The 24,041-nt window shown below is 45.9% G+C and overlaps 3 protein-coding genes across 5 annotated transcripts in view; 1 reads left to right on the top strand and 2 right to left on the bottom strand.

Annotated features, from left to right (window-relative positions):
• The window catches only part of RLF (RLF zinc finger), a 27,433-nt gene extending 23,143 nt beyond the window's left edge, over positions 1-4,290 (bottom strand). Inside the window, exon 1 of the mRNA XM_035119430.3 lies at positions 3,985-4,290. Within this exon, the coding sequence (XP_034975321.1) occupies positions 3,985-4,137 (153 nt within the window). The 5' untranslated portion in view covers positions 4,138-4,290. The remainder of the gene's footprint in view (positions 1-3,984) is intronic.
• Positions 4,208-16,717, top strand: LOC132592362 (trypsin-like). 3 transcript variants are annotated; one of them, XM_088671116.1, is made up of 5 exons: positions 4,208-4,480; positions 12,440-12,596; positions 13,322-13,575; positions 14,914-15,050; positions 16,515-16,717. In XM_088671116.1, exons 1-5 carry the CDS (start codon positions 4,336-4,338, stop codon positions 16,689-16,691), a joined length of 870 nt encoding a protein of 289 aa, XP_088527242.1. In that variant the 5' UTR covers positions 4,208-4,335; the 3' UTR covers positions 16,692-16,717. The 3 variants fall into 3 exon arrangements, with proteins under 3 accessions (XP_088527242.1, XP_088527244.1, XP_088527243.1); XM_088671117.1 differs by lacking the exon at positions 4,208-4,480 and adding an exon at positions 6,976-7,178; XM_088671118.1 differs by lacking the exon at positions 14,914-15,050.
• Positions 16,718-18,894: 2,177 nt separating this feature from the next.
• CTU1 (cytosolic thiouridylase subunit 1) lies at positions 18,895-23,263 on the bottom strand. Its single transcript, XM_035119285.3, has 2 exons — positions 22,282-23,263; positions 18,895-19,990 (listed from the first exon to the last, which is right to left on the bottom strand). Exons 1-2 carry the CDS (start codon positions 22,781-22,783, stop codon positions 19,434-19,436), a joined length of 1,059 nt encoding a protein of 352 aa, XP_034975176.1. The 5' UTR covers positions 22,784-23,263; the 3' UTR covers positions 18,895-19,433.
• Positions 23,264-24,041: the final 778 nt, after the last annotated feature.

Genomic DNA, 24,041 nt, shown 5'->3' on the forward strand with positions numbered 1-24,041 from the left:
TTTTGATTCCTGAAATTCATTCTGATTGTGCAGATGAAACACAATGGACAGAAAATTCTTCAGGCTGTATTGTTGATGTGTGAAAACAGGCAAGACCCAAGGACCCCCAGGCATGCACCTCCAGATGGTAGAGAAATCAGGCGCCGTTCTGGCGCCCTGGCATCTTCACTTGGTCACAAGTGACTGACAGCCAGGTGCAAAATGAGGTTGGTGCCTGGTGAATTTTGAATGCTGCTCATTGGAGCACTATGTGTGCTGCTGATTGCACAAGCATTGGAGGGGGTTCACCAGCAGAGACTTTGCACAGGACACCCTCATGCTGTGAGTTGATCCTCACAGGATGGGGATGCAACTGAATTCTTTAAATATCTTTAGATGCAGAAACGTAAAAGAATTATGTTCCTCTGAGAAGGATGCCAGGTGTGTCTTTGTCCTTGGTTTGCCATCCTCCAATGAAGAGGCATGATCAGTTCAGCAACTTACGCAGAAACATTCAAGGTTCTACATTTAGGTAGGAATAACCAACTGGGAAGCATTTGGGTTGCCAGTAGTACATGTGAAAAGAATCTAGGGGTTTTAGTAGACCACATGAGACAAGAGTTTGATGCAGCAGCAAAAAAAAGAAAAAGAAAGCTAGCCAAGGCTGCATATCAACACGAGTATAGTCTCTTATCAAGGGAAGGTACAGTCCCACTCTATTCTGCCTTGGTCAGACCACACCTGAAGTACTGTGTGATTTCTGAATGTCACAATGTAAGAAGGATATTGACAATATGGGAAGTGCAAAACAAAGATGGTCAAGGCTCTGGAAACCAAGCCTTATGAGGAACGGTTGAGGGAGCTGGGTATGTTTAGCCTGGAAAAGCCATCTTCAAATATCTAAAGGACTGTCACATGGAAGATGGAGCAAGCTTGCTTTCTCCCACTCCAGAGGGTAGGACCCAAACCAATGGATTCAAGTGGAGATTCCGACTTATCAGCAGGAAGAACCTTCTGACAGTAAGAGGTTTGTCAGTAGAACAGACGCCCTTGGAAGACGGTAGACTCCCCCTTCCTTGCAGGTTTTTAAGTAGAGGTTGGATGGACATCTCTCATGGATGCTTTAGTTAAGATTCCTGTATTGCAGGGATGGACTAGATGATCCTCAGGATGCCTTCCAACTCTATGATTCTATGATATGGGATGGGAAGCTATTAATAAAAGTTGTAGGACATACCAAAAAAAATTAAGATACAGATATGGAAAATAAAAGGTTATCATTAAGCTGAATTGCCAAGGCAGTAAAGATCTCATTTTCACTGGGACAGCAACACAATCACATCTCTTTAGGCCAATCCAACACAATTACATTTTCTGAGCTTTGAACTAAATGTCAAATGTCACATTTCTGTACAAGTCAAGGCAGCCTAGAATAATTATTAGTTTACAACTCTTCAGAACCCATGTGTCTACTTGATGAACCAAGCTGACAATATAAACCATCACTCATTTCTGGAGGCCATGTGGCATGCACATTTTTCTGTGTCCCAATTCTTCTATATGTCAGATCAACACAAAGTGACCAGGGTGTTTTAGTATTGCAGGACCTGGTGGACAAAAGCAGCTAGTCCAAGCACTCATGGTGTCAGCTGAAGCCTTTAGTACCCTATAGCCCAGTAGTGGCTAACCTGCCATTCTCCAGATGCTGTTGACGTTAAAAACTTCCACCAGTCCCAATCAGCACAGGCAACCATCAAAGACTCAGAATTGTGCTCCAGCTCACCGGTTAGCCATGGCTGCCCTAGTCCCAAAAACCTACTCAATAAAGCCTAAGCCTAAATAAATGCATAACTGATAACTGCATCTTCTTGGCCCTGTTTTTACATGCCTCCATTTCCCACCCCTATCTATTTACAACAACAACAACAACAACAACAACAACAACAACAACAACAACAACAACAACAACAACCACATCTATTTTTGCATGCCAAAACTGTACTCTTATTTTTTCTAAAGCACCAAATGCACAGAAGGCATCATGTAAATCAGGCATCCCCAAACTTCGGCCCTCCAGATGTTTTGGACTACAATTCCCATCTTCCCCGACTACTGGTCCTGTTAGCTAGGGATCATGGGAGTTGTAGGGGATGCCTGATCTAAATCACTATTAAAGGGCTTCCTCCACTGTGGTTTGCCTCCCTATGCTAGTGCTATGAGCAGTTCATGTCAGCAGGGGTGGAGGTGTTCTTCCACCCTCTTAAGTGGGTTCTTCTTAATCGTAACAACATTGGACATTATCTTAATCCATTTATATGACAAATTGGTGAACATGTATATCCAAAATATTAAGTTACCATTTTGTATGATCCATACCCAACCTTTGGAAAAAATAATCAAACCCAAAGGAGAACTGGATGGCCTTCATCTGACAGTGAAAATGTAACAGAGCTTTTAGCAGGAAAACATGTCTAAGGAAGAGTTTCTCAATTTAGGGACCACCAATACGTTGACTCCAGAAGCAACCCACTTGACTTCAATGGATAACCCATACTCACTAATTCACAAATCTTTCTCGACCCTTTTATAATTTCCAAGCATCAAATCTTTCTTTCTACATTGACATCCAACAAAGCTATCTGAAAATATTATCTAACCTGGTGCAAACTTGTAATGGAAACCATGTGGCCATTATATTTAATGTGGCATGTTCATGTTTGTATAAACACTTTGTTGAAACTTTCAACGCAAAACTATATCTAACATACAAAGTCTATTGCAATATGAGTTGGAAAAAGAATAGCAACTCATGGATTTCCAGATGTTTTTGAACTACAACTCCCAAGATCCCTGACCCTGTTAGCTAGGGATCATGGGAGTTGTAGTTCCAAAACATCTGGAGAGCCAAGGTTGCCTATGCCTTATTCGATTCAGAACACCATACAAAGTGACTAACATCCAAATTGTTTATACGGGTTTTTGTATTGCAAAGGTGAACTGGCAGTCATAGTTGCTTACAAAAAAAACAAAGCAAAAAAGAAAAATAAGAATAAAGTCATATTATACTCAATCCACACTCTTGGAACAGTAAGTAACAGAGAAAATAAGTTATTGTTTACTATTAAAAGGCTTTACAAACCACAAAAATAGGAGTCAGGAAAATATGCTGGGAGTGGAGATTTCAGAAGTAGGAAGCCACCACAGAAAGGGCCCTGTCTCTGGCAACCACACATCTAATCGTTGGGAGCTCCTGAAGCAAGGCCTCATCTTTGGGCAGACTCATACAAGATACTGTGCATACCCCATCGGAAGCAGAGAGCCAGATAAACATTTTTTATTGACAAGGAAGAGGAACAAATAAACAAAGATCCTCAACATGTAGGGAAATAACCCCCCTCAACTACGGTTGTTAGAAAGCTACGGCGAAAGAGGACATGGTGTGGGTGCAAAGAGCGGCGAAGAAAAGAGAAAGAGTCCGCGGAAGGAGGGAAGGGTGTTATGGTTTACATTAAACGACACCCCCCACCCAATTCCGTTTAACCAACTGCTACTCTTCCTCTTTCGATTCCAGCGCTGCCACAAAAGGGGGCGGCGGGGCTGGGAGTGCGCGCCGAAAACACCAGCATCCGGAAGCGGCCGCGGAGAAAGCCCGAGCAAGCTGGGCTGGGCGGAGAAGGGAGGGAGCCCCCCGAGAAGACCGAGGGCCAGCGGGTCCCGGAACCCGAACCTTCCGCGAGGTCCGACATGAGAAGAAACGGGAAGCGGCGTCGGCGGAGCCTCCCAAAAGGGACGGTACCTCGGCCCCGCCTCCCCAGTGCCAGGCAACGGCTCGCCGCCGCCGCCTGCACCTCAGCCTCCTCCTCCTCCGCGGGGCCCCGGCGCCCGAAACCTCCTCGAGCGGCCGAGCCTGACCCTCCCCGCCGCCAACGCCAACCGTCCCGCACGCGCGCGCGCCCTCCCCCCCCAAAAAAATAACCGCCCGAACGCCAGGCCCGCCCCGCTCACCTGACAGAAATCCCGGCAATAGGCGCCCGACGAGCCCTCGTCCACCCCCTTCTCGCTGAGCTCCGCCTGCAACTGCCGGAGCCGAGAGCTGAGGCCGGCGGCCAGCCGGGGCATCTCTGGCTGCAGGGCCGCGTCAGCCTCGGCGTCCGCCATCTGCACCCGGCCCCACCGCGCGTAGGCAACGAATCACGTGACCCCGCAGCCGCTGACCACATCGGCGGGGGACGGGCCCACGTGACCCGACGATCCCGCCCACTCCCGGCTCCTGCGCATGCTGCCGCCCTTCGGCGGGGCGGGAAGGAGGCCGCGAAGGACAGGTTCCCATTGGGCGCTCGCCCCTCTCGCGGGGCGATGACGCAAATGCAGCGCGCTGCTGGAGCTGGTTTCTTCCCTCCCGCCCCATTTCCCAGCGCTGCCCAATGGGGAGGAGAGGCGGAGCTACTTCGGAGAGGCGGGGAAGGAAGGGAAGCTTCCGGCGTGGAGCTGCAGCAAGAAGGTCGAATGCGATCCGCAGATTTTACAGTACTCAGTCTGGAGAGACTACTTAGAGATCTACTTCCTTACTACTTAGAGATCTTTTTTAAAAAAGTTTAAAGTCTAAAAAAAGATTTTATTTGTCATAGAAAATTGCTTTTCAAATAAAAAGCAACATTTTTAATTTTGGTACATCACAGCATTCAGACCTTTTTCTTTTTCTACCTAGTTTGAACTATTTGTTAATTATTTGGAATTTTTGTTTCATATTGTTTTCTAACAGCTTCTGTTTACCCTTCACTATAGACATACATCATCTCATAATATTTGAGGACTTTGATGGGCCGTTTAGAAATGGAGCAAATAAACAACAAATATATTCACAAGATCTTCTGAGGGTTCGGCCCGGCTGAGACAATGATTTGACCACAGTCATTCTGAATTTCATGTTATTGCTGTCCCTTTATATGCTTGGGTGGCGCTGTGGTCTTAACCACTGAGCCTAGGGCAGGGGTCCCCAGACTACGGCCCCCGGGCCGGATGCGGCCCAATTGGCCTCCCAATCCGGCCCGCGATGACCCCCGCCGCCCGCTGCCGCCGCCCGCTCTTACGGCGCGCGGCGCAGCTGCGATCTTCAAAATCGGAAAAAAATCGCCGAAAATCCTTTGTGCGCATGCGTATGGGCCTCTCCCGACCCAGAAGAGGTCATTTCCGGTGCACTTCCGGGTCGGGGGAGGCCCATACACATGCGCACAAGCGATTTTCGGCGGTTTTTTTCCGACCGTGTGTGTGTGCCGGTCGGAAGCCCGGTAAGTCTGGGGACCCCTGGCCTAGGGCTTGCCGATCAGAAGGTCAGCGGTTCGAATCCCTGTGACGGGGTGAGCTCCTGTTGCTCGATCCCAGCTCCTACCCACCTAGCATTTCGAAAGCACCTCAAAGTGCAAGTAGATAAATAGGTACTGCTCTGGCGAGAAGCAGCTCTGGCGCCACTCTGGTTCGCCAGAAGCGGCTAGGCTAAGTTATGCATGCCACGTGACCTGGAAGCTGTCTGCGGACAAATGCCGGCTCCCTCGGCCTATAGAGCGAGATGAGCGCCGCAACCCCAGAGTCGTCCGCAACTGGACCTAATGGTCAGGGGTACCTTTACCTTTACCTTATATGTAAAAGGGAATTATATTAGGGCTCAAGCCTTTTAATGGCAACTGTTAAGGAGGTGCCTTAAAATATACAGCACAACAACAAAACTTACAGTTTGGTGTGATTATTGATTACACAAAAAAATGAAGTATATGGTAAAACAATACCTATAGTTTACATCACAGTCTGGCAAGTATTAAGTACATGTTTATCCCCCCTCCCCCACTTCCTATAAATTCCTATCAATTCTAACTGTTGCTGATAAAAAATACTTTTTGCTTTGATCATCAATCTATGCAATAGATATTAGAATACATCATTTCATATCTGTAATAACTTTGGTATATACACTTTGACACAACTATGTTGATATGTTCAGAAATGTTTATCTGAGTGTTTATTGTTTTACTTTTATGTAATTGTTGCTCTTCTATTATTATTAATAATAATAATTAATAATAATAATAATTGAATTTATATACCGCCCTATACCTGGAGGTCTCAGGGTGGTTCACATAAAAAGATCACAGTACTGTATGTAAAATAAAAAGAAAAGCAATAACCCAATAATATCCCCCCCAAAAAAGAGCCACATTTTAAAAAGATATGGGATGTTGATCAGGTCATCCAAAGGCCTGGTTAAAATGAACCTTTTTGCCTGGCACCTAAAGGTGTATAATGAAGGCGCCAGGCGAACTACCCTGGGGAGAGCATTCCACAGACAGGGAGCCACTGCAGAGAAGGCCTGTTCTCGTGTTGCTACCCTCCAGACCTCTCGATAACGTCTCAATGCAACCTTGTTAAACAGTTTAAAGATGTAAATGAATAAAAACTACATTACAAAACAAAAACAAAAAGGCCAAATTTGGCAGGAATCAGGTTTGCATGACAGCACCAAATGAAATTTAATTGGGAATTGCAAGTGGGAAGAGTTCTATCGTGCTCAGTTTCTGCTTGTGAGCTTCCCAGTTTCTCCTTGTGAGCTTCCCATAGAAACCTGTATATGGAAACCTGTGAAAACACAGTGCTGGACTAGATGGGCTTATAACTGTTATAAGTTATAACTGTGCAAGGTGATTTAACTATGCAATTCCCAACCACAAGAAGTAGTGATGGCCACCAACATAGATGGCTTTAAAAGAGAATTATTAGGCTATGAGTGGCTGCTAGCTACAATGGATATGTTCTGGCTCATCAGTCAGAGGCAGTATGAATACCACTTGTTGAGGTTCACAAGTAAAGAAAGTGCTATTGGCCTGATCCAGCAGGTTCTTATGTTCTTACGTGGCTGAATCCCACCTGCAAAACAAAAACGTTCTGGAACTGCCCTTTGTCACCTCCAGCAAAGTGCCTACTCCATTTTTCAAAACTAGCGGCACTGCAGGTGCTAGGCAGAGAACGTGTTGTGTAAGTCCAAAGAGAAAGATGAAGTCTTAGGGCGGTGAACAGAGGGTCCAGTTCATTTTTCTGTCAATTATTTACTAAAGTTGTGGTAGGAGGAATAAAACTGTACATCCCCTGTCCTTACCACCTCATTATCATGGAGCTAATTCTAGGCACGATGCTGCTTCTGGCTTCTATAGGTAAGAGAGTTGTTGCTGGCAGAGGTGCAGGTATCTGTGCTTATGGGCAATGAGCTAACCATTCATATGTCATTCCTATATGGAATGTGTTTTGTTTTTATGTTGCAATAAGTGCTGCTTGACTGATTGCCACACAATGTTAATTTAACTTGGCAGGGCATAATGACTTCCTAACAAAATTATTTTATTTGAATGGGTTCCCATCCTTTCCAACGTGATGTATGATCTTAAAAGAAAAAAATATGCACAACTTTCAGTACATCTCTTGCAGAGGGTGAACAGTTGGCATCATCAAAAAGTCACAAATATGTATAAAATGTGCATGTGTGTGTGTGTGTGTGTACACACACACACACGCACACACACTGGTACTGGCCCTGCTATGCATTGCTGTGGGTTATTTGTGTGATTTCCCCTACCCTGTGCTAATCCCTGACGTATCCCTGTGATTCCCCCACTCCTCCCCTCACCCCCCGCTTATCCCTGTGATTGCCCCCTCATCCCTCATCCCTGTGAATCCCCCAACTCTGTCCTGATTCATGACCTATTATGCCCCCTCTTCCCTCCACCCCTGGCTTATCCCTGTGATTTCCCCCCTCTCCTCTCCCTAACCCCCACACTTACCCCTGTGATTTTCCTCCTTTCCTCCGTCCAATCCCCCCCGCCGGGTTATCCCTATGACCCGTTCATTTTGCACACAATCATTCCCCTAATGCGCGTGTTCTGTAAAAATTTTGCCCTGTCCCAACCCTGACTCCCCTACCCACATGTGTTATGTGAAATAACATTTATTCTACCCAAAGGCACGGCCCTGTAAAAGGCCCATATTCAGTTTATTCTATGCTGCGGCCCCCCATCCCCCCCGGCAGGCCCCTAAATCCACTCAGCCTAGTCTGCAAACCCAAGGCGAGATACTGTGGAGAGGGCAGGTTTCATCCCTGTGTCTTCCCCCACCCTGTTCTGACCCATTACCTATCCCTGCCCCCTATTCAGCCCCCCCATCCCCCCCAGGGCAGGCCCCTACCTCCACTTGGCAATGTTGGGCCTTGTTGCTGCAAAAGGCCTGTTTTCAGTTGGTTGCTGTGGAATTTTGTGATGTCATCTGGTGGCGCGGCTTTCGAGGCAGCAGTGGGCGATCTGCCTTTCTATTGGATGCTGCTGGAGTCTTCAGAGCTTCTGCTGGTGATGTCTAAGTTGGGCGCCACTTTTTGTGTTTAATCATTATTTTAGGTATGAAAGGTTTGCTTTTTTTGGAAAAAAAATTATGCCAGATCCCTCACTGATGGGCATGGAACGTTGTGGCCAAATTTGTTACATTACAGTTCAGCGGTTATGGAGAAAGGCTGTGACCTCTGCGCACACAATGCCTATATTTATATATATATAGATATATTTATAGATATATGTTGTCTTTGGCGATCACTCGTAGCCGAGTACGATTGTCTTCCATAAACATGGTTTTAACAATGAGTCTGTAAGTGACTGTGGAGGCCAATTCTGGAACCACACGTCTTTCCACAGTGGGGACATTGCTTTCCAGGCGGGAGTTGATCACGGTGTGGATTTGCCAAGCATGCCTTCCTCTCTTAGCACGTCAGGCATCCCCAACATCCCTGACCACTGGTCCTGTTAGCTAGGGATAATGGGAGTTGTGGTCCCAAAACATCTGGAGGGCCGAGTTTGGGGATGCCTGCTCTTCATACACAGCAGGATGTGGAAACTGTGAACCTCTACATGTTGCTGGATGGTATCACAACTACCAGCAAGAGAAGATGTGAGTTGTAGTTAATGGAGTCAGAGAATTCCATCAGAAATGACAATAGGAGAAGTTACTCCTTTTCACATAGTTGTCAGAACTGGAACAGAAACCATGCAAATAGGGGTGGTATTTGCTATCTTTATTTTAGTCTGCAAAATTTGCAGCAACTACATTATTTCCATAGTTGACAGTAGATGAACAGTTTCAGAGGAAGCCAAACTACAGTCATACCTTGGTACTCAAACGCCTTGGTTCCCAAACACCAAAACCCAGAAGTAAGTGTTCCGGTTTTCAAATGTTTTTCAGAAGCCAAACATCCGATGCGGCTGTTGGCTATTGTTTCTAGGGCGCCTGCACCAATCAGAAGCTGTGCCTTGGTTTTCAAACATTTCAGAAGTCAGACAGACTTTTTGAACGCATTAAGTTTAGTGCTTTTGTTTTTCCTATTTATTTTGCATTTTTATTTTTGAGGCTTTTTCAGTTAATTTGTTTTGTGACTGTGTGGAACCCAGTTCAGCTACAGATTGATTGATTGATTGATTGTGTGACTGCGGAAATGGATAAAAGCCCCCCCCCATCCAAACAATGACTATCATCAGTGCAGGTAAAGAAAAAAATAATTTTAATTTTTATCATCTACAATACTGTCTTATTTATTTTATAGTACAGTACATTGAATATTGCTTTCATTTTATGGATCAATGGTCTCATTAGATACGGTAGTAAAATTCATGTTGAATTGCTGTTTTAGCGGTTGTTTTTAAAAGTCTGGAATGGATTAATCCGTTCTGCATTACTTTCTATGGGAAAGCGCACCTTGGTTTTGGAACGCTTTGGTTTTGGAATGGAATTCCGGAATGGATTAAGTTTGAGAACCAAGGTACCACTGTAGAGCAGAATGGAAACAAGGCTGATTCTCAGGAACAAAGGAAGTCCATGAAGGCATAAACTTGTCTCCACTGAAGAGCACTGCATTTAAAGTTTTATAAGATCTGCCTGTGAAGGCTGAATGACAATGATGTCTGTTTCATGTGGGCAGGTCATCCCTTGGTGCTACAGTCATCAGGGGACAAGATGCATTTGCAAACTCGCTCAGATGTATTCAAGCTCCTTCTTTGGTGAGCCTTCAAAGGGAAGGTGTTCTAGAACTTGAGACTGCCTCTCTCCAAATCCTTGCAAGGATGCAGACTTTCAGTTACCAAGTTAGGGATCAGGAAAGGATGGAAGCAGACAGGAAGAAAGTGAGTCATTGGGATTTACTGCTTGGAGTGGAGCTCTAGGACCAGGGAGACCTGGGCTCAAATCTCTGCTTACCATGAAGCTCACCAGATGGTCCCAAGCCACTAATTCTAACTCACCTACTGGAGCTGTTGTAAAGATGAACTGGGGCAAACCCCAGCACATATGCTGCCCCAAGCACCTTGGAGGAAGAGTGAACTAAACATAAATAAACTTGAAATAAGAAGCCGGTTCAGAAGCTGGAGATCCAAAGGAATGTATTCTAACAGCAGCCAACGCCTTGGGATCCGTCTCAGAACAGCCCTGAAAAGGTCTGTTTATGTTAGTAAAGGTAAAGGTAAAGGGACCCCTGACCATTAGGTCCAGTCGTGACCGACTCTGGGGTTGCGGTGCTCATCTCGCATTATTGGCCGAGGGAGCCGGCGTATAGTTTCCAGGTCATGTGGCCAGCATGACAAAGCCACTTCTGGTGAACCAGAGCAGCACACGGAAACGCCGTTTACCTTCCCGCTGTAGCGGTTCCTATTTATCTACTTGCATTTTGATGTGCTTCAAACTGCTAGGTTGGCAGGAGCTGGGACTGAGCAACGGGAGCTCACCCCGTCACAGGGATTCGAACCGCCGACCTTCTGATCAGCAAGCCCTAGGCTCAGTGGTTTAACCCACAGAGCCACCTGGGTCCCCGTTTATGTTAGACCGTGGTACAAAAAGTCACTTCCGGAATCAGGTATATGCTTACCGCTTTATGATTACACTTCATGAAGTGGATTAAAGCAAATAAAAGCTTTTGCCATGATAAATTTGTGAGTCTTTAGGTTTGTGAGTCACAAGACTCTAAATCTGTGAGTCACAATACTCTTTATTGTTTTTGCTACATTGGGTAGGTAATAGAGCCTACTACTACTACTACCGGTACTACTACTACTACTACTACTACTACTACTTATTATTATTATTATTATTATTATTATTATTATTATTATGTTTCAAATATATCTCAATGCAATGTACAAAATATAATAAAAACAACTACAAAATGTAAAGAAAACACAAAAACAACAGGATTAGTACAAATCAAGGAGGAATCGCACTTTAAATTGTTGGAATATTGTTGGAATATTCGGAGCTGGCGGGTCTGATCAGAGAGAGACAAGATAAGAGAGACAAGAAGATCAAGGATACAAAAAGGACTGGAAAATGTAATTTTAAAAAGATAAACTCGTGAACAGATTAGCAGGACTTGAATAAATTCAGCAGTAGAAGAGGAAGTAGGAGAGAAGAGTAGAACTTGGTAACTTGGTACATGGAAGAGAAGGAAAATAAAGGATACCAGAGAAGGAGAGGAAGAGAAGTCCTTAGGTGTTTTGTGTGGTGTCCTTGGTTTGTTGTGGTTTTGTTTTCAACTTTTATTCATTTATTTTCTACTTACTCTTTTTGAACTGTATGTGAAAACACAAATAAAAATTACTTTCAAAAAAACAAACCAGGATATGGATTTTAAAATCCTATGTTGGACAATAAGACAGTTATGTTAGACTAAAATAACTACGTACAGTATCTGCTTGACCCTGATCATAACATTTTATAAGGGACTTTAAGAGGAAGGAAGAAATGAGCAAACCAGTAGGACTGAAAAATTACTATCTGAACAGAAGGCTACACGTAGGGTTCTACTTTTAGTTTCAGTCAAGCCTGGCAAATGCAAGAGACTTTAATGCACCTTGCACACAGCACATTCATGTAGATGTTGTAGCCTGAGTGAAAGCACAGCATGTTGAGGAACCTTAAGATTTCCAAGCTTTGTATAACCTACTGTTCTCAAAAGTACAGGACATTCACACCCACACTCGAGCCTTTATCTTATTCCAATAATCATTATTATCTGAAGGATCCCGTCAGCATGGGGTTGCGTACTTCGCCTGCATTTCTGGAAAACAGCTTCCCATCTAACGAAGCACTCTTATTGGAGGCCTCCTGTGCCAGCAAGTGTGTTATACAGTAGTACCTCTACTTACAAATTTAATGCGTTCCAAACGCACATTTGTAAGTAGAAAAAAATTGTAAATCTCATCCCATAGGAATGCATTGGGAGAAAAAATTCGTAAGTAGAAAAAATCCTATCTAAAAATTCGTAAGTAGAAAAAATCCTATCTAAACTGCATCCAATATGGCGGACGGAGCTCCATTCGTAACTAGAAACATTCGTAAGTAGAGTTATTCGTAAGTAGAGGTACCACTGTATATGATGGTATTTGTGTCACAGTGTCAGCACAGACCGGCGAGCGTATTATCGGCGGGTTCCAGTGTTGGCCGCACTCTCAGCCCTGGCAAGTCTTCATCTTCGACCGACGATTCACTCGGTGTGGTGGAGCCTTGATCAATGAGCACTGGGTGCTTACAGCTGGACACTGTCTAGGAAGGCAAGTTTTGGGGTCATAGGGAGGAAGTGGTGGGTGAGAGGGAGGATAATCTCTCCAGAGTAGAGGAATGTGTGGCGCTGTGGTCTAAACCACTGAGCCTCTTGGGCTTGCCGATCAGAAGGTCGGCAGTTTGAATCCCTGCCGAGATGAGTGCCACAACCCCATAGTCGCCTTTGACTGGACTTAACCCTCCAAGGGTGCTTTACCTTTCCCCCTTTTTTAACCTTTAAACTCTCCAGACGTTTACAAAACAATCTAGAATGGGTTGCTTTTCTTCTTCATTTTTGAATTGCCTGAGATTCTGGTGCGGCACTGGGTGAAGAAGTCTCTGCCCAGAGACAGCCAGCCAGCAGAGAGCTGGTCCTCAGCAGCCATTTCTTACATTTCGAATTCTTTACGAGTTTATACTGAATTGTATTGATCATTTGTTGAATTTGTTTTTGCCTTCGTTATATGTTTTGGATGTGATTATACAGACTGAAATGTTCTACTCGTTTTCAGTACCATTGCTATTATTGAGACTTACTTTGAGCTCAGCATTATTGCTGGAAAAGCCGGCTATAAGAATTAAATCAAATCAAATCTGGGCCCCAAACCCTGTCCTAGTCAAGCAAAGAACGGAGGCCAAGAATAGCATGGAAGTGGTTTGGTATAAGAAGGTCTGCGCCGCCATACAACAGTTCTGAACACCTCTGTGTCTTTGCTCTTGTCTCCCTTGCTTGCAGAAATCTCATGGTTCATCTTGGGGAGCATGATTTGCGTAAGCAAGATGTTGGGGAACAATCTTCCAAAGCAGTGAGGGCCATCCGCCACCCTGAGTTTGAACCCCACACCCTGAAAAACGATGTCATGCTTCTGAAGCTATCCCCCCCTGCAGTCCTGGGAGATACCATTAAGACAATCCCTTTTGCTAAGGAATGCGCACCCATTGGGACAAAGTGTGTGGTGTCTGGCTGGGGCACTACTACTTTCCCCAAAGGTAAGAGGAAAGGCCAGAGGGTCAAGGTTCCATGTGCAATGGCCACTTTTGGGATAAGCTGCAAGAAGCTTAGCTTGCAACGTCCATCAAGAGGCAAGGGTTTCACAAGACCTCCTGCAAACCAAGGCTAGATTGAGGGGCTTGAGGTGCCTGGTGCAGTTCCTACAAAGGAAAGCATGAAATAAGGTGATGTAAATGATGTAAGCTTTTTCAGACTACCTTAACCAAAACCAAAAACACCTAAATCCTGAGCACATGCAGTTTCACAACTCGGAGCAAACTATTAAAAAATTTGGGGAGGGGCATAACCTTGAGAAACAAAAAGACAGTAACAATTAACTGCACCACTATTCAAAATCCAGTTAAAACGATGTGGTTTAACCAATTCAACAAAATGGATGAACTTGATTCATCATGTTGAAGTCTGATAGTCATTTACACTCCAATGCCCCCTTGCCTCTTAGCAAGGTAACCCCACCGCCTCCTTCCTTGGAGGCTTTTAAGCAGAGTTTGTATGGCCGTCTGTCATGGATGCTTTAGCTGAGATTCTTGCATTGAAGGGGGTTGGAGAAGATGGCCCCCAGGGTCCCTTCCAGCTCTACAGTTCTATGATCCTATGAGTGGGGCATCTCATTCTGCTCAAAGCAAGCCCTCACCTACCTCTCGACTTACCTCCGGCGAATCCTGGGGGTGGCCCTGGCAGGGGCATACCTAGCCCAGCTGGTACCGGGGGCGGCACCTGTGCGGCACCCCATACAGACTGTGCACGTGCAGCATCCCGCACGTGCGCACTCATGGGGCATGGCACATGCGCAGTCCGTGTGGGCTGCTGCTGGCACACGGCGGCCCTATGGGCCGCCACTCACACCCAGTGGCCCGTAAAGGGGTGCCGCGCGAGAGCGGCAGCCCGGGCCGCAAGGCCGCCGCACGCCAGCAGCAGCCCGTATGGACCGCGTATGTCCGTAGGGTGCACGCAGGTGGAGGCGAAGGTTGGGGAGGGGCATGCCGACTGTCACACACACACCCCCCAGGCTGGAACCCAGGGCACCTGCCCCCACCTTGCTACGCCCCTGGGCCCTGGCTGTTGGCTTCCTCCTCGCAGAGTCGCAGTGTTTCCCCTTGCAGAACTCAGTAGGGAGGAATATGGGGGGAAAGTACAAATTAGGATCCTCTGCCTCTACCTACAGTTGGTCTTCCTGCCTTCCAGCTTACGGTTGCAATGGGCACCAACCACCACAGCTTCTAGCAATTGTGAGGAAGGAACCTGAAGCTAAAATAGTTAAGCAGCAAGTCCCAAACAGCCAGTGTCACACACTGACCCGAGCATTCATCTTGCAGTAAATTATGCCTATGTCCTGCAATGTTTGGAAACAGAGATCCTGTCAAAAGACATATGCAGGTCTAGGTACGGAAGCGACTTTACAGACGACGAGATTTGCTCAGGAATAATGGAAGAAGGCAAAGACTCGTGCCAGGTGAGCAACAAACACTTGGTGACTATGAATCAGAGGCACAGTGCATTGTAGCACAATCCAGCTTTCCTGTGACCTAGCCTGCAATCTGAACTACGGAATTCATATAGAACTTATACACCACATAATTTAAAAAAAAAATTAAGCAAGTCACACAAATTGCAACAATAAAGTCAGCGCATAGTATCAGGATGCAAGAATCCTGTAAAACATCATTCATGTCTACTCAGAAGTCAGCCCTATTTAATTTAGTGCAGCATATTCCCAGGTAAATGGGGTTAGGATTATAGTCAACGTCCAACTTTGTTCAGTGGAACTTCTGAGTAGGGATGGAATAGAATCATAGAATCATTTTATTCAGTTTACTTCTAAATATGAACCTAATATGCACGTTCTGAAAAAAATATGTGCTTTGAAACACACCAGTCCTCTGATATTTGCACTTCTTTGAGTTTTGCAATGCAGTTCTCTGCATTATTTTAGGGGAAATGGCTTTGCAAAAATACTGAGCAAAATCCCATATAAAAATGTGTATAATAGAAGTTTGCATTAAAAGGCTGATGAATTTTCATGAGTTTAAAAAAAACAAACCCACCCGCAAACTGATGTGGAAACGTAGAAAACTGAACTTGCAGACTGGGAAACGAGAAACCAAAACTGACATCGAGTCACATATCCCTACTTATGAGTAGACATGGTTAGGATTACTCCAATGTCAGTAGCAAGCAGACTTCTATTTTTCTTTTATTTTTCCTTCTTATTACTAAAACCTTGAGATCCATCAGAAGGGAAACAAATATTTACAGTAAAAGAATTTTGAGCCCAGGAATTTGTTTATAAGGTACCAAAACTAGACTGAGCTCATAGTTCTTCCATACAGAAATATATTTCTGCATATCCCATTCTTCCCTTTCAGCAGTACATTTTTAAGGGCTGTTTTGTTGCCACCATTGTTGAGAGTAAGAAATCCTTGCCAATCTACTTCAGATCATCCAGAGATATACCAGCAGAGCCCAGTCTAACTTCTGCCTACAGTACTCCTTGCCTAAATCTTCCTAATTTCAAAAAGGGGGGGGGAGTGAGCAAAACCAGAAGGGTACAGTATTAAGATATTGGTGGGGCATGGGGGTGGGGTGGGGGGAGAGACACTGAACGACCTAAGGAAGCAAGTAATACGCAAGAAGAGCCATAAACCTGCAGAAAGCCATATCTGCTTCAATATGAAACCCCCTATTTCTGTACCTTTTAGATTCAATGTTCAGCTAGAGCAGGGCTGCGGACTCTATAGCCCTCCAGATTTTGCTAGACAAAAGCTCTCATCATCCCCGACCACTGGCCATGCTGCCTGGGGCTGATGAGAGTCGGAGAATCTCCTTAGGACCACAGATCCGAACCCCTGAACTAGAGAAGTCTCACCACACCAAAGAGTTCTGCCCTCTGACCCTTTTGCTCTTGTTGAATTTACAGGGAGATTCTGGGAGCCCCATGATTTGCAACGGGGTCCTTCACGGTTTGGTGTCATGGGGAGCTGTGAGGTGTGCATCCAAGGAAAGCCCTGCTATCTCCACGGAGATCTGCAAATTTTGGAAGTGGATCGAGGAAACCATGGCTGAAAGTGACACAAAAGCACCAGCCCAGGGCTGATATCCCTCAATAAAAAGCTTGGCACAAATGCATTACTGCCTTTGCTTCTCGGTACCATTTTTCTCATGCAGAGCGCAGAAATGGGAGCATTTCCAACAGTTGCAATCTACACCCCAGCTCTCCTCTGGGATAGATCAGTTAGTAGAGCGTGAGACTCTTAATCAGAGAGTCAAAGAATTCATGCAAGGGTTGGTCTAGATGACACATACAGTCCCTTCCAACTTCACAATTATACAAAAAGTTGATAGCAGTTGCCAATCAGCAATAACGCAGCGTACGAAGAGTCTGCTGGATCAGGCTAATTGGCTCATCTAGTGCAGCATCCTGTTCTCACACTAGTCGACCGGATGCCTGTGGGAAGCCCAAAAGCAGAACCTGACTGAAACAGCACAATTCTCCCCACTTACGATTTCCAATGGCTGGCATTCAAAAGCACACTGCTTCCCACCATGGAGGTGGAACGTACCTGACATGCCAAGGCTGTTTGTAAACCTTCCGTGTGTGCGGCGACTACTTATTGAATAAGCTGTGAGCAGTTTAGCTTGTTCGGCAACAAGCAAGGATTTCACAAGATCTCCTTTGGACCAGCCAAAGTCTATCAGATTACAATTACCAGAGTGTTTTAACAATTAACCCCTCTTCCAGGGAACTCTTTAACAGTTGCAGCTCTAGGGGAATAGGGGCTTCTTAACGACTCCCAGCAACCTTAACCAACTAGTCTCCAAGATGCTTTGCGAGAAAGCCATGATTGTTTCCAGTGGAATGATAGTTATTAAAATGTGCATTGCCGATGATGCCTAAGAGGTTTGTTAATGTAATCAGCAGATCTGAGAAGACACGTTTATCTTGGCCTAATTTTGCAAAACTTAATTCTTATTAACATTCTTTTTTATATAATTTTTATAATTTTTATTAGTTTTCCATTGCAATCCAATAATAGCCTCATTATAACAATACCAATTTATAATACAATTATTAATACCAATAGTTCAAATACCAAATTATATAATTTAGATAAGGTGGGCCCCCACGTGCTAGAATTGATGGCTTGATTATTTCTGCTTTCCAATATCTTATTAATTTACATTACATTCCAGTCCTAATAATAATAATACCTTATACAACTACAATATTAATAACTTCTATTTGTGTTGACACATTAAATGATTTATAAAACTACAAGTGAGGAACTCAAACTATATCCTTTTTCTTCCTTGTTCTATGGCAATTATCCTGTCCGTGGTTTTTCTTCCTGTCCTTGTAGGATGTTATGTCTTCCTTTCCCCCGGTTGTTATTAACATTAATTCTTAATAACATTTGTAACTCTTTAATATGGCATCATCTATTATGAGTTGCAAAACAAACAAAAAAACGGTATTTTACCAGAACACCTCTTATTTGCTTAAATTTGAAGCTCTTAAAGTGGAGTGTGTCCAATTCTGCTTAAATACATTTTGATCCAATGCGCATAAAAAAGGCTGCAAAACTGATTAAAAAAAACTAACAAGTGTCTAAATTGGAGGACCCCTTTGAGCTTAAGATCCCAGACCAAATGGCCCTCCTGGTCCTCTCTCTGATTGGCCCTGCTTGGACAACCATCTGTTGGAATGGTATCACTCTGGATTTCCTGCCTGAAGGATGGGCTACATGGCCCACTTCAATTCTGTGACTCAGAATACCCTCTTGGGTGTGGGTATATTCAGTTTTCTGCACAATTTCTCCCCACCTATCTCTCTACTGGTCAGGAGCTGTTGGGGCTACAACCAAGAACTCACAGTCCTATGCACAGTTGCCTAGTGTGGTGAACCAACCAGGACTACAGCTTGGCACGTTGCTGGCCTAAGCAGTACTGCAGGGAGAGGGAATCTGGTCCTCCAGACATCATTGGACTTCAACTCCCATGAGCCCCAGGGAGCATAAATAAGGAGTGATGGGGTATCAGAGTCCAACAGCGTCTCGAATTTCCAGGCCTCCCACCCCTGCTGTACAAAGGGAAAAGTTGTGGCCAGAAGGCGGACCCTGGCAAACCATTGGCCTGTTTCTACTGGGTCCACAAGTAGCTGCTCATTATTGCCACCTTTTCACCAAGAATTACAAAATAGCTGCATCTTGGTCTTAATCAGGAAAGCCAGAGTATACAGACAGAATCAACACAGAGATTGGTTATTCCGTTAACAGTTAAAGAAACATGAGCACACACTATTTATTTATTTTTGAAAATTTGGTTTATTTGTTTATACCCTGCCCTTCAGCCAAAAATATAATAATATAATGATGATGATGTTCCTGCTCTTAGACCAGTAGGAAATAGATAATATAGACCAGGGATGTCCAACAGGTTGATCGGAAGGTTCCAGTAGATCGCTGGGCTCCTTTTTGTTGGCATCAGAGCATCCGGCCCCATCTCCTCGCCCCATCCATTTTTGCATGATTGTTGGCATGGAAGACAGTTTTTTAGGGTTAGGTTTTTTCCCCTGCTTGACAAGATTGTTTTCTTGACCTGAACCCCCCAAAACGGGACTTTCCTCCTCCCTAAATAAAGCTCAACAACCACAAAAAAACCCACAAAATCACTGCCAGTTTTTTATTCTGTGAGTAGATCGCAGTCTCTTGGGAGTTGGACGCCCTGATATAGAATATAATTTGATTTTAAATAAAATCCTCCATTTGTTGTTGAGACAATTGCTGCAGCCAGAATGGCTAACTGTCAGGGAGGATGGGAACCATGGTTAGGGACAGGCTCAGAAGTCCATGGCCCTCGGGCCTCGCTTCGCCTGCCGAGGGCCTTCCTCTTCCCCTAAGCTGGCTTCTGGCTTCTCCCCGCCCAGCAAAGCTTTCTGCAGCCGGCTGGGCTTGCCAATGCCCAGCCGAGGGAGGCCACGATTGAGCCCTTCCAGCAGCACGCAAGCTTTGCAGAGGGGCTGGCTGGAGAGGTAGCCACACCGCTGGCAGGTGCCCTGCGTGGGCATGCGGACGTCCTCGCGCACCACCAGCCGCTCGCCCGAGTGCACCAGGTCAGCCACCGTGCTGGGCCGCGTGGCTTCGAGGTCTTTGAGCAGGCTGCGGGTGTGTCCACGGTAGGCGTTGGGGGAGTACACGCACTCGGTGCTGAAGTAGTCCAAGCCTTGGAAGTAAGCGTACAGCACAATCTCCTTCTCGTAGGCGTGCTTCAGCGGCTTGCAGCGCGGCAGCTGCCCCTCGCTTCCCGTCAGTATGTCCGCACAGCGCCGGAGGCGCCCAACGTCCCCCCGCAGGAAATTCATCAGCACCGTCTCAGCGATGTCATCTGCATTATGACCTAAAGAATGAATCAGACAGCAATAGGACGAGTCAACAGGACACGTACCCTTCCTGGCTATCCTTGGTATAGGCGGAATGAAGATCAAGATCTGCCACTCAATTTCACAGATTCACAAATGGATATGGATTTCCAATTATTTAACTATCGCAATAGCTAAAAAGCTTTTTTCTTCTTTATTGCACTTAGATCCCACCTTTTTATCCAAGGAGTTCAAAGTGCCGGACATGGTTCTCCCCGCTCCTTATTTATTCCCCACAACAACCCTGCAAGGTAGGACAGGATGAGAAGCATCTTGGGTTGGTGAGGATTTGAACTCTTGTTTCCAAGGTTCTAGTCCAGCACTCCAAGCACTATATTGCACTAGCTCTATTATATTTCTCCCCCTCCCCCCCCCAAAGGTAGGCAGATGGAGGGAGCTTAGGGAAAAACCAGGAGTGGATTTCCCTCCTCTTATTTATTTTTCTTTTCTTTAAAACCATCTCAATAACCCAACAAAAATAACAATTCAACAATGTATACAAATAATTATAAGTTAAAATCTATCCTTAATATTTATAAGCACCAATTAGGAATTCCAGATGGAAGCATATTGCGTTGGTGGTTCTCTGTAGTTGCCTTTCTTGTTAACATAATTGAGTGAAATGTTTTTCTCTTAATTAAAAGCACTCAGGAGCCCCCAGATCCTTAATTCTAAGTGGATGCAGGGTTGTTGCTGGGTATTTAAAAGGAGTCGGGGAGCAGGCCTGCAGTGGAAATGGGCATATGGTTTGGATATGCTACTTTACATGTACAGATCAATTGTGTGTATGCGCTTATCTGGCCTGGCCTTACTCAAGGAAGAAATGAAAAGCAAATGGGTAGCTGTGTTTCTTATAGATAATATTTAATATACAGTATATTTAATGTGTGTTTGTGTGTACGTATATGGCACAAGGGAACAGTCGTAGCAGCGGCAATCTCTAAATACGGCAATTGTGGGGAACATGTGACCCTCCAAACTCCAGCTCCCATCAGGCTCTTCCTGTATGGAATACTTACCAGCAAAACTTACCAGAAGATTAAGAGATCAAGATGATAGGCTCTTTGTAATATAATGGGGGGAATTTATTGAATATATGAAAATAAATTGTAAACAATTAAAAACGTTAGCAGGACTGATATAAACACGAGCAGTAAGAAATCTAAGGCAATTAAAAAGGATAAAATGGCAAAAAGGATAAATTAAGATACGTGGTAAGAATTTGATAGAAAAATAAGAAACCGCAGAAGGGGAGGTAGGGAAGTTGCAGAAAATATTATTGGATTTGTGTGGATTTATATTTATTGTTGGATATAGTAAAATGGCCACCTCATGAGAAGAGAAGACTCCCTGGAAAAGACCCTGATGTTGGGAAAGATTGAGGGCACACGGAGAAGGGGCCGACAGAGGATGAGATGGTTTGACAGTGTTCTCGAAGCCGCCAACATGAGTCTGACCAAACTGCGGGAGGCAGTGCAAGACAGGAGTGCCTGGCGTGCTATGGTCCATGGGGTCACGAAGAGTCGGACACGACTAAACGACTAAACAACAACATAGTAAAATGGAAGAATGGAAAATAAAATACTAGAAAGGGGGGAAAGAATATATTATTATAATACTTTTTGCAACTGGTTCTGGGACCCTTTCCCTCAAATATCTAAAGGGGAGATCTCACAAGGAGGATGTGGCATGTTTGTTTTCTCATGCCCTGGAAGGTAGAACTCGTAGCAATGAATTCAAGTTTCAAGAAAGGAGATTTTGACTAAACATCAGGAAGAACTGTCTGATGCTAAGAGCTGTCCTGACAATGGAATGGATTCTGCTGGAAGGTGGTGAACTCTCCTTCCTTGGAGGTTTTTAAGCAGAGGTTGAACGGCCATCTGTCATGGAAGCTTTTAGTGGAGATTCCTGCATTTGCAGGGGGCTGGACCAGATGACCCCGGAGGTCCCTTCCAACTCTACAATTCTATGACTTAGAAGTCTCTAACTTGAAACAGGGGAGTAAAAGTGCTCCCAATAAATAGCTATGTATTCCTGAGTTATGACTGTGGCCCCACAAGAGCTTCGTTGTCGCAGCGCCCTCTGCAGTTGATCAGAAAAGCTCTTTAGACGGAGATGGGTAAGCCGTGGCCCTTCCGGTGCTGTTGGGCTACAGACCCCATCACCCTAGACGGCTGACCACACCGGACGGCGTTGATGGACGTCGGGAGCCCAACCGCACTCGGAGCGCCCCCAACCCGGCTGCCCCCTTCCACCCCCGTCCCCGCACCTGTGGCGATCTTGTCGGCCCCGAGCAAGGCGGCGCCTCGGTCCAGCGCCTGCCGCCGGAAGACCCCGCAGAAGGTGCAGTTGTTCTTGAGGCCGACGTGGCGGACGATGCGGTCCATGCTCCAGCCGTAGAGCTCCTGGTAGGAGACCACGTGCAGCGGCAGCCCCAGGCGACCCTGGTTGCGGCGCACGGCGGCCAGCGAGTCGTCCCGGTAGCCGGCGATGCCCTCGTCCACGGAGAGCAGCAGCAGGCGCAGGCCGTAGCCGTGGCGTTCGTTGAGCAGCCGCAGCACGTGCGCCAGCACCGTGGAGTCCTTGCCCCCCGACGCCCCGATGGCCACCGTCTCGCCCGGCTGGAAGAGCCGCGCCGCCACCACGGTGCCGTGCACCTCCGCCTCGAAGGCCGCCACGAAGCACTCCCGGCACAGCGCCTGTCCCGTCTTGGGGCGGCGGAGCGCGGCGCGCCGGGACCCGCAACTCGAGCAGAGCACGGGCGCCGGCATCCCGGGCCAGCGAGGAGGGCCTCGTCCACTTCCAGCGGCTCGGACGCTGCCTTGCAAACCCCTCCGGTCTCCTTAGGCGAGGAAAGCATGCGTCTGAAACTACAACTCCCAGCATGCACCGCCACAGACCGGATGTCGGGATCTGAGCCCTGTTCTTCCTCTGCGGTTCCCTCAGTGCGATCTGCGCAGCGGTGCTTGCGAATGCGGGGCTGGTCGCGCTCGCCTGGAAATGCGCTGTTCAGAGCCTAAGAGCAGCGCTTGCCAGTTAGAAGCATTCCGCTTGGCGCAGCCGGACGGAGTGGCCGCTCCTGGACGGAGGAGGTTCAGATAAAGTTTCAGTGTGAAATTGCAACCCGTTCAATGAACCCAAGTTAGCCCACCATAAATAAATAAATAAATGCCAAACCCACAGCTGGGCATAGAGTTGCCACCTATCCTGTATAATACAGGGTTGTCCAGCATTTCAATGCAAAATGCTATGTCTTGTACTGCATTGATAACAGCTTTGGCCTGTAATTCAGGAATCGGGTCTCGGTCTCTCTCTCTCTCTCTCTCTCTCTCTCTCTCTCTCTCTCTCTCTCTCTCTGCCAAGTTAGGGATCGTCTCCAAATGCATATGTTTGAAAAGGAATGTAAAAGGTCATGTATTTAAGCTCTGGGTAGCCAAGCACAGAAAGATATACAAATTCGTGTGTGTGTGTGTGTGTGTGTGACAAATTCCAAAGGGGCCATCCCGTTAGGCTGCAATAGATTGCAATGGATTGCTTTGAAGTCACTGAAACTGAATTGAATTTGTTAAATTGTATGAAAATCAATTAGAAGTATTTGGAAAAAAGAAGTCACTTCAGCACAAGATGAGGGGGAAATTGCTGCCAACTGCCCTAGACTGCCCCCTTCATGGATCAATGCCTTGTCGTGGCGAAGGGGCTTGAATAACTCAGAGAAGCTATGAGCTATGCCATGCAGGGCCACCCAAGATGGACAGGTCATAGTGGAGAGTTTTGACTAAACGTGATCCACCTGGAGAAGGAACTGGCAAGCCACTCCAGTATCCCTGCCAAGAAAACTCCATGGACAAAGACAACAGGCATATAAAAGTTATGACGCTGGAAGATGAGCCCCTCAGGTCGGAAGGCGTCCAACATGCTACTGAGGAAGAGCGGAGGACAAGTACAAGTAGATTCAGAGCTGATGAAGCGGCTGGGCCAAAGCCGAAAGGACGCTCAGTTGCGGATATGCCTGGAAGCGAAAGGAAAGTC

This window comes from Zootoca vivipara, chromosome 6 (genome assembly GCF_965207765.1).
Source record: "Zootoca vivipara chromosome 6, rZooViv2.hap1.1, whole genome shotgun sequence".
Classification (NCBI taxonomy): Eukaryota; Metazoa; Chordata; class Lepidosauria; order Squamata; family Lacertidae; genus Zootoca; species Zootoca vivipara.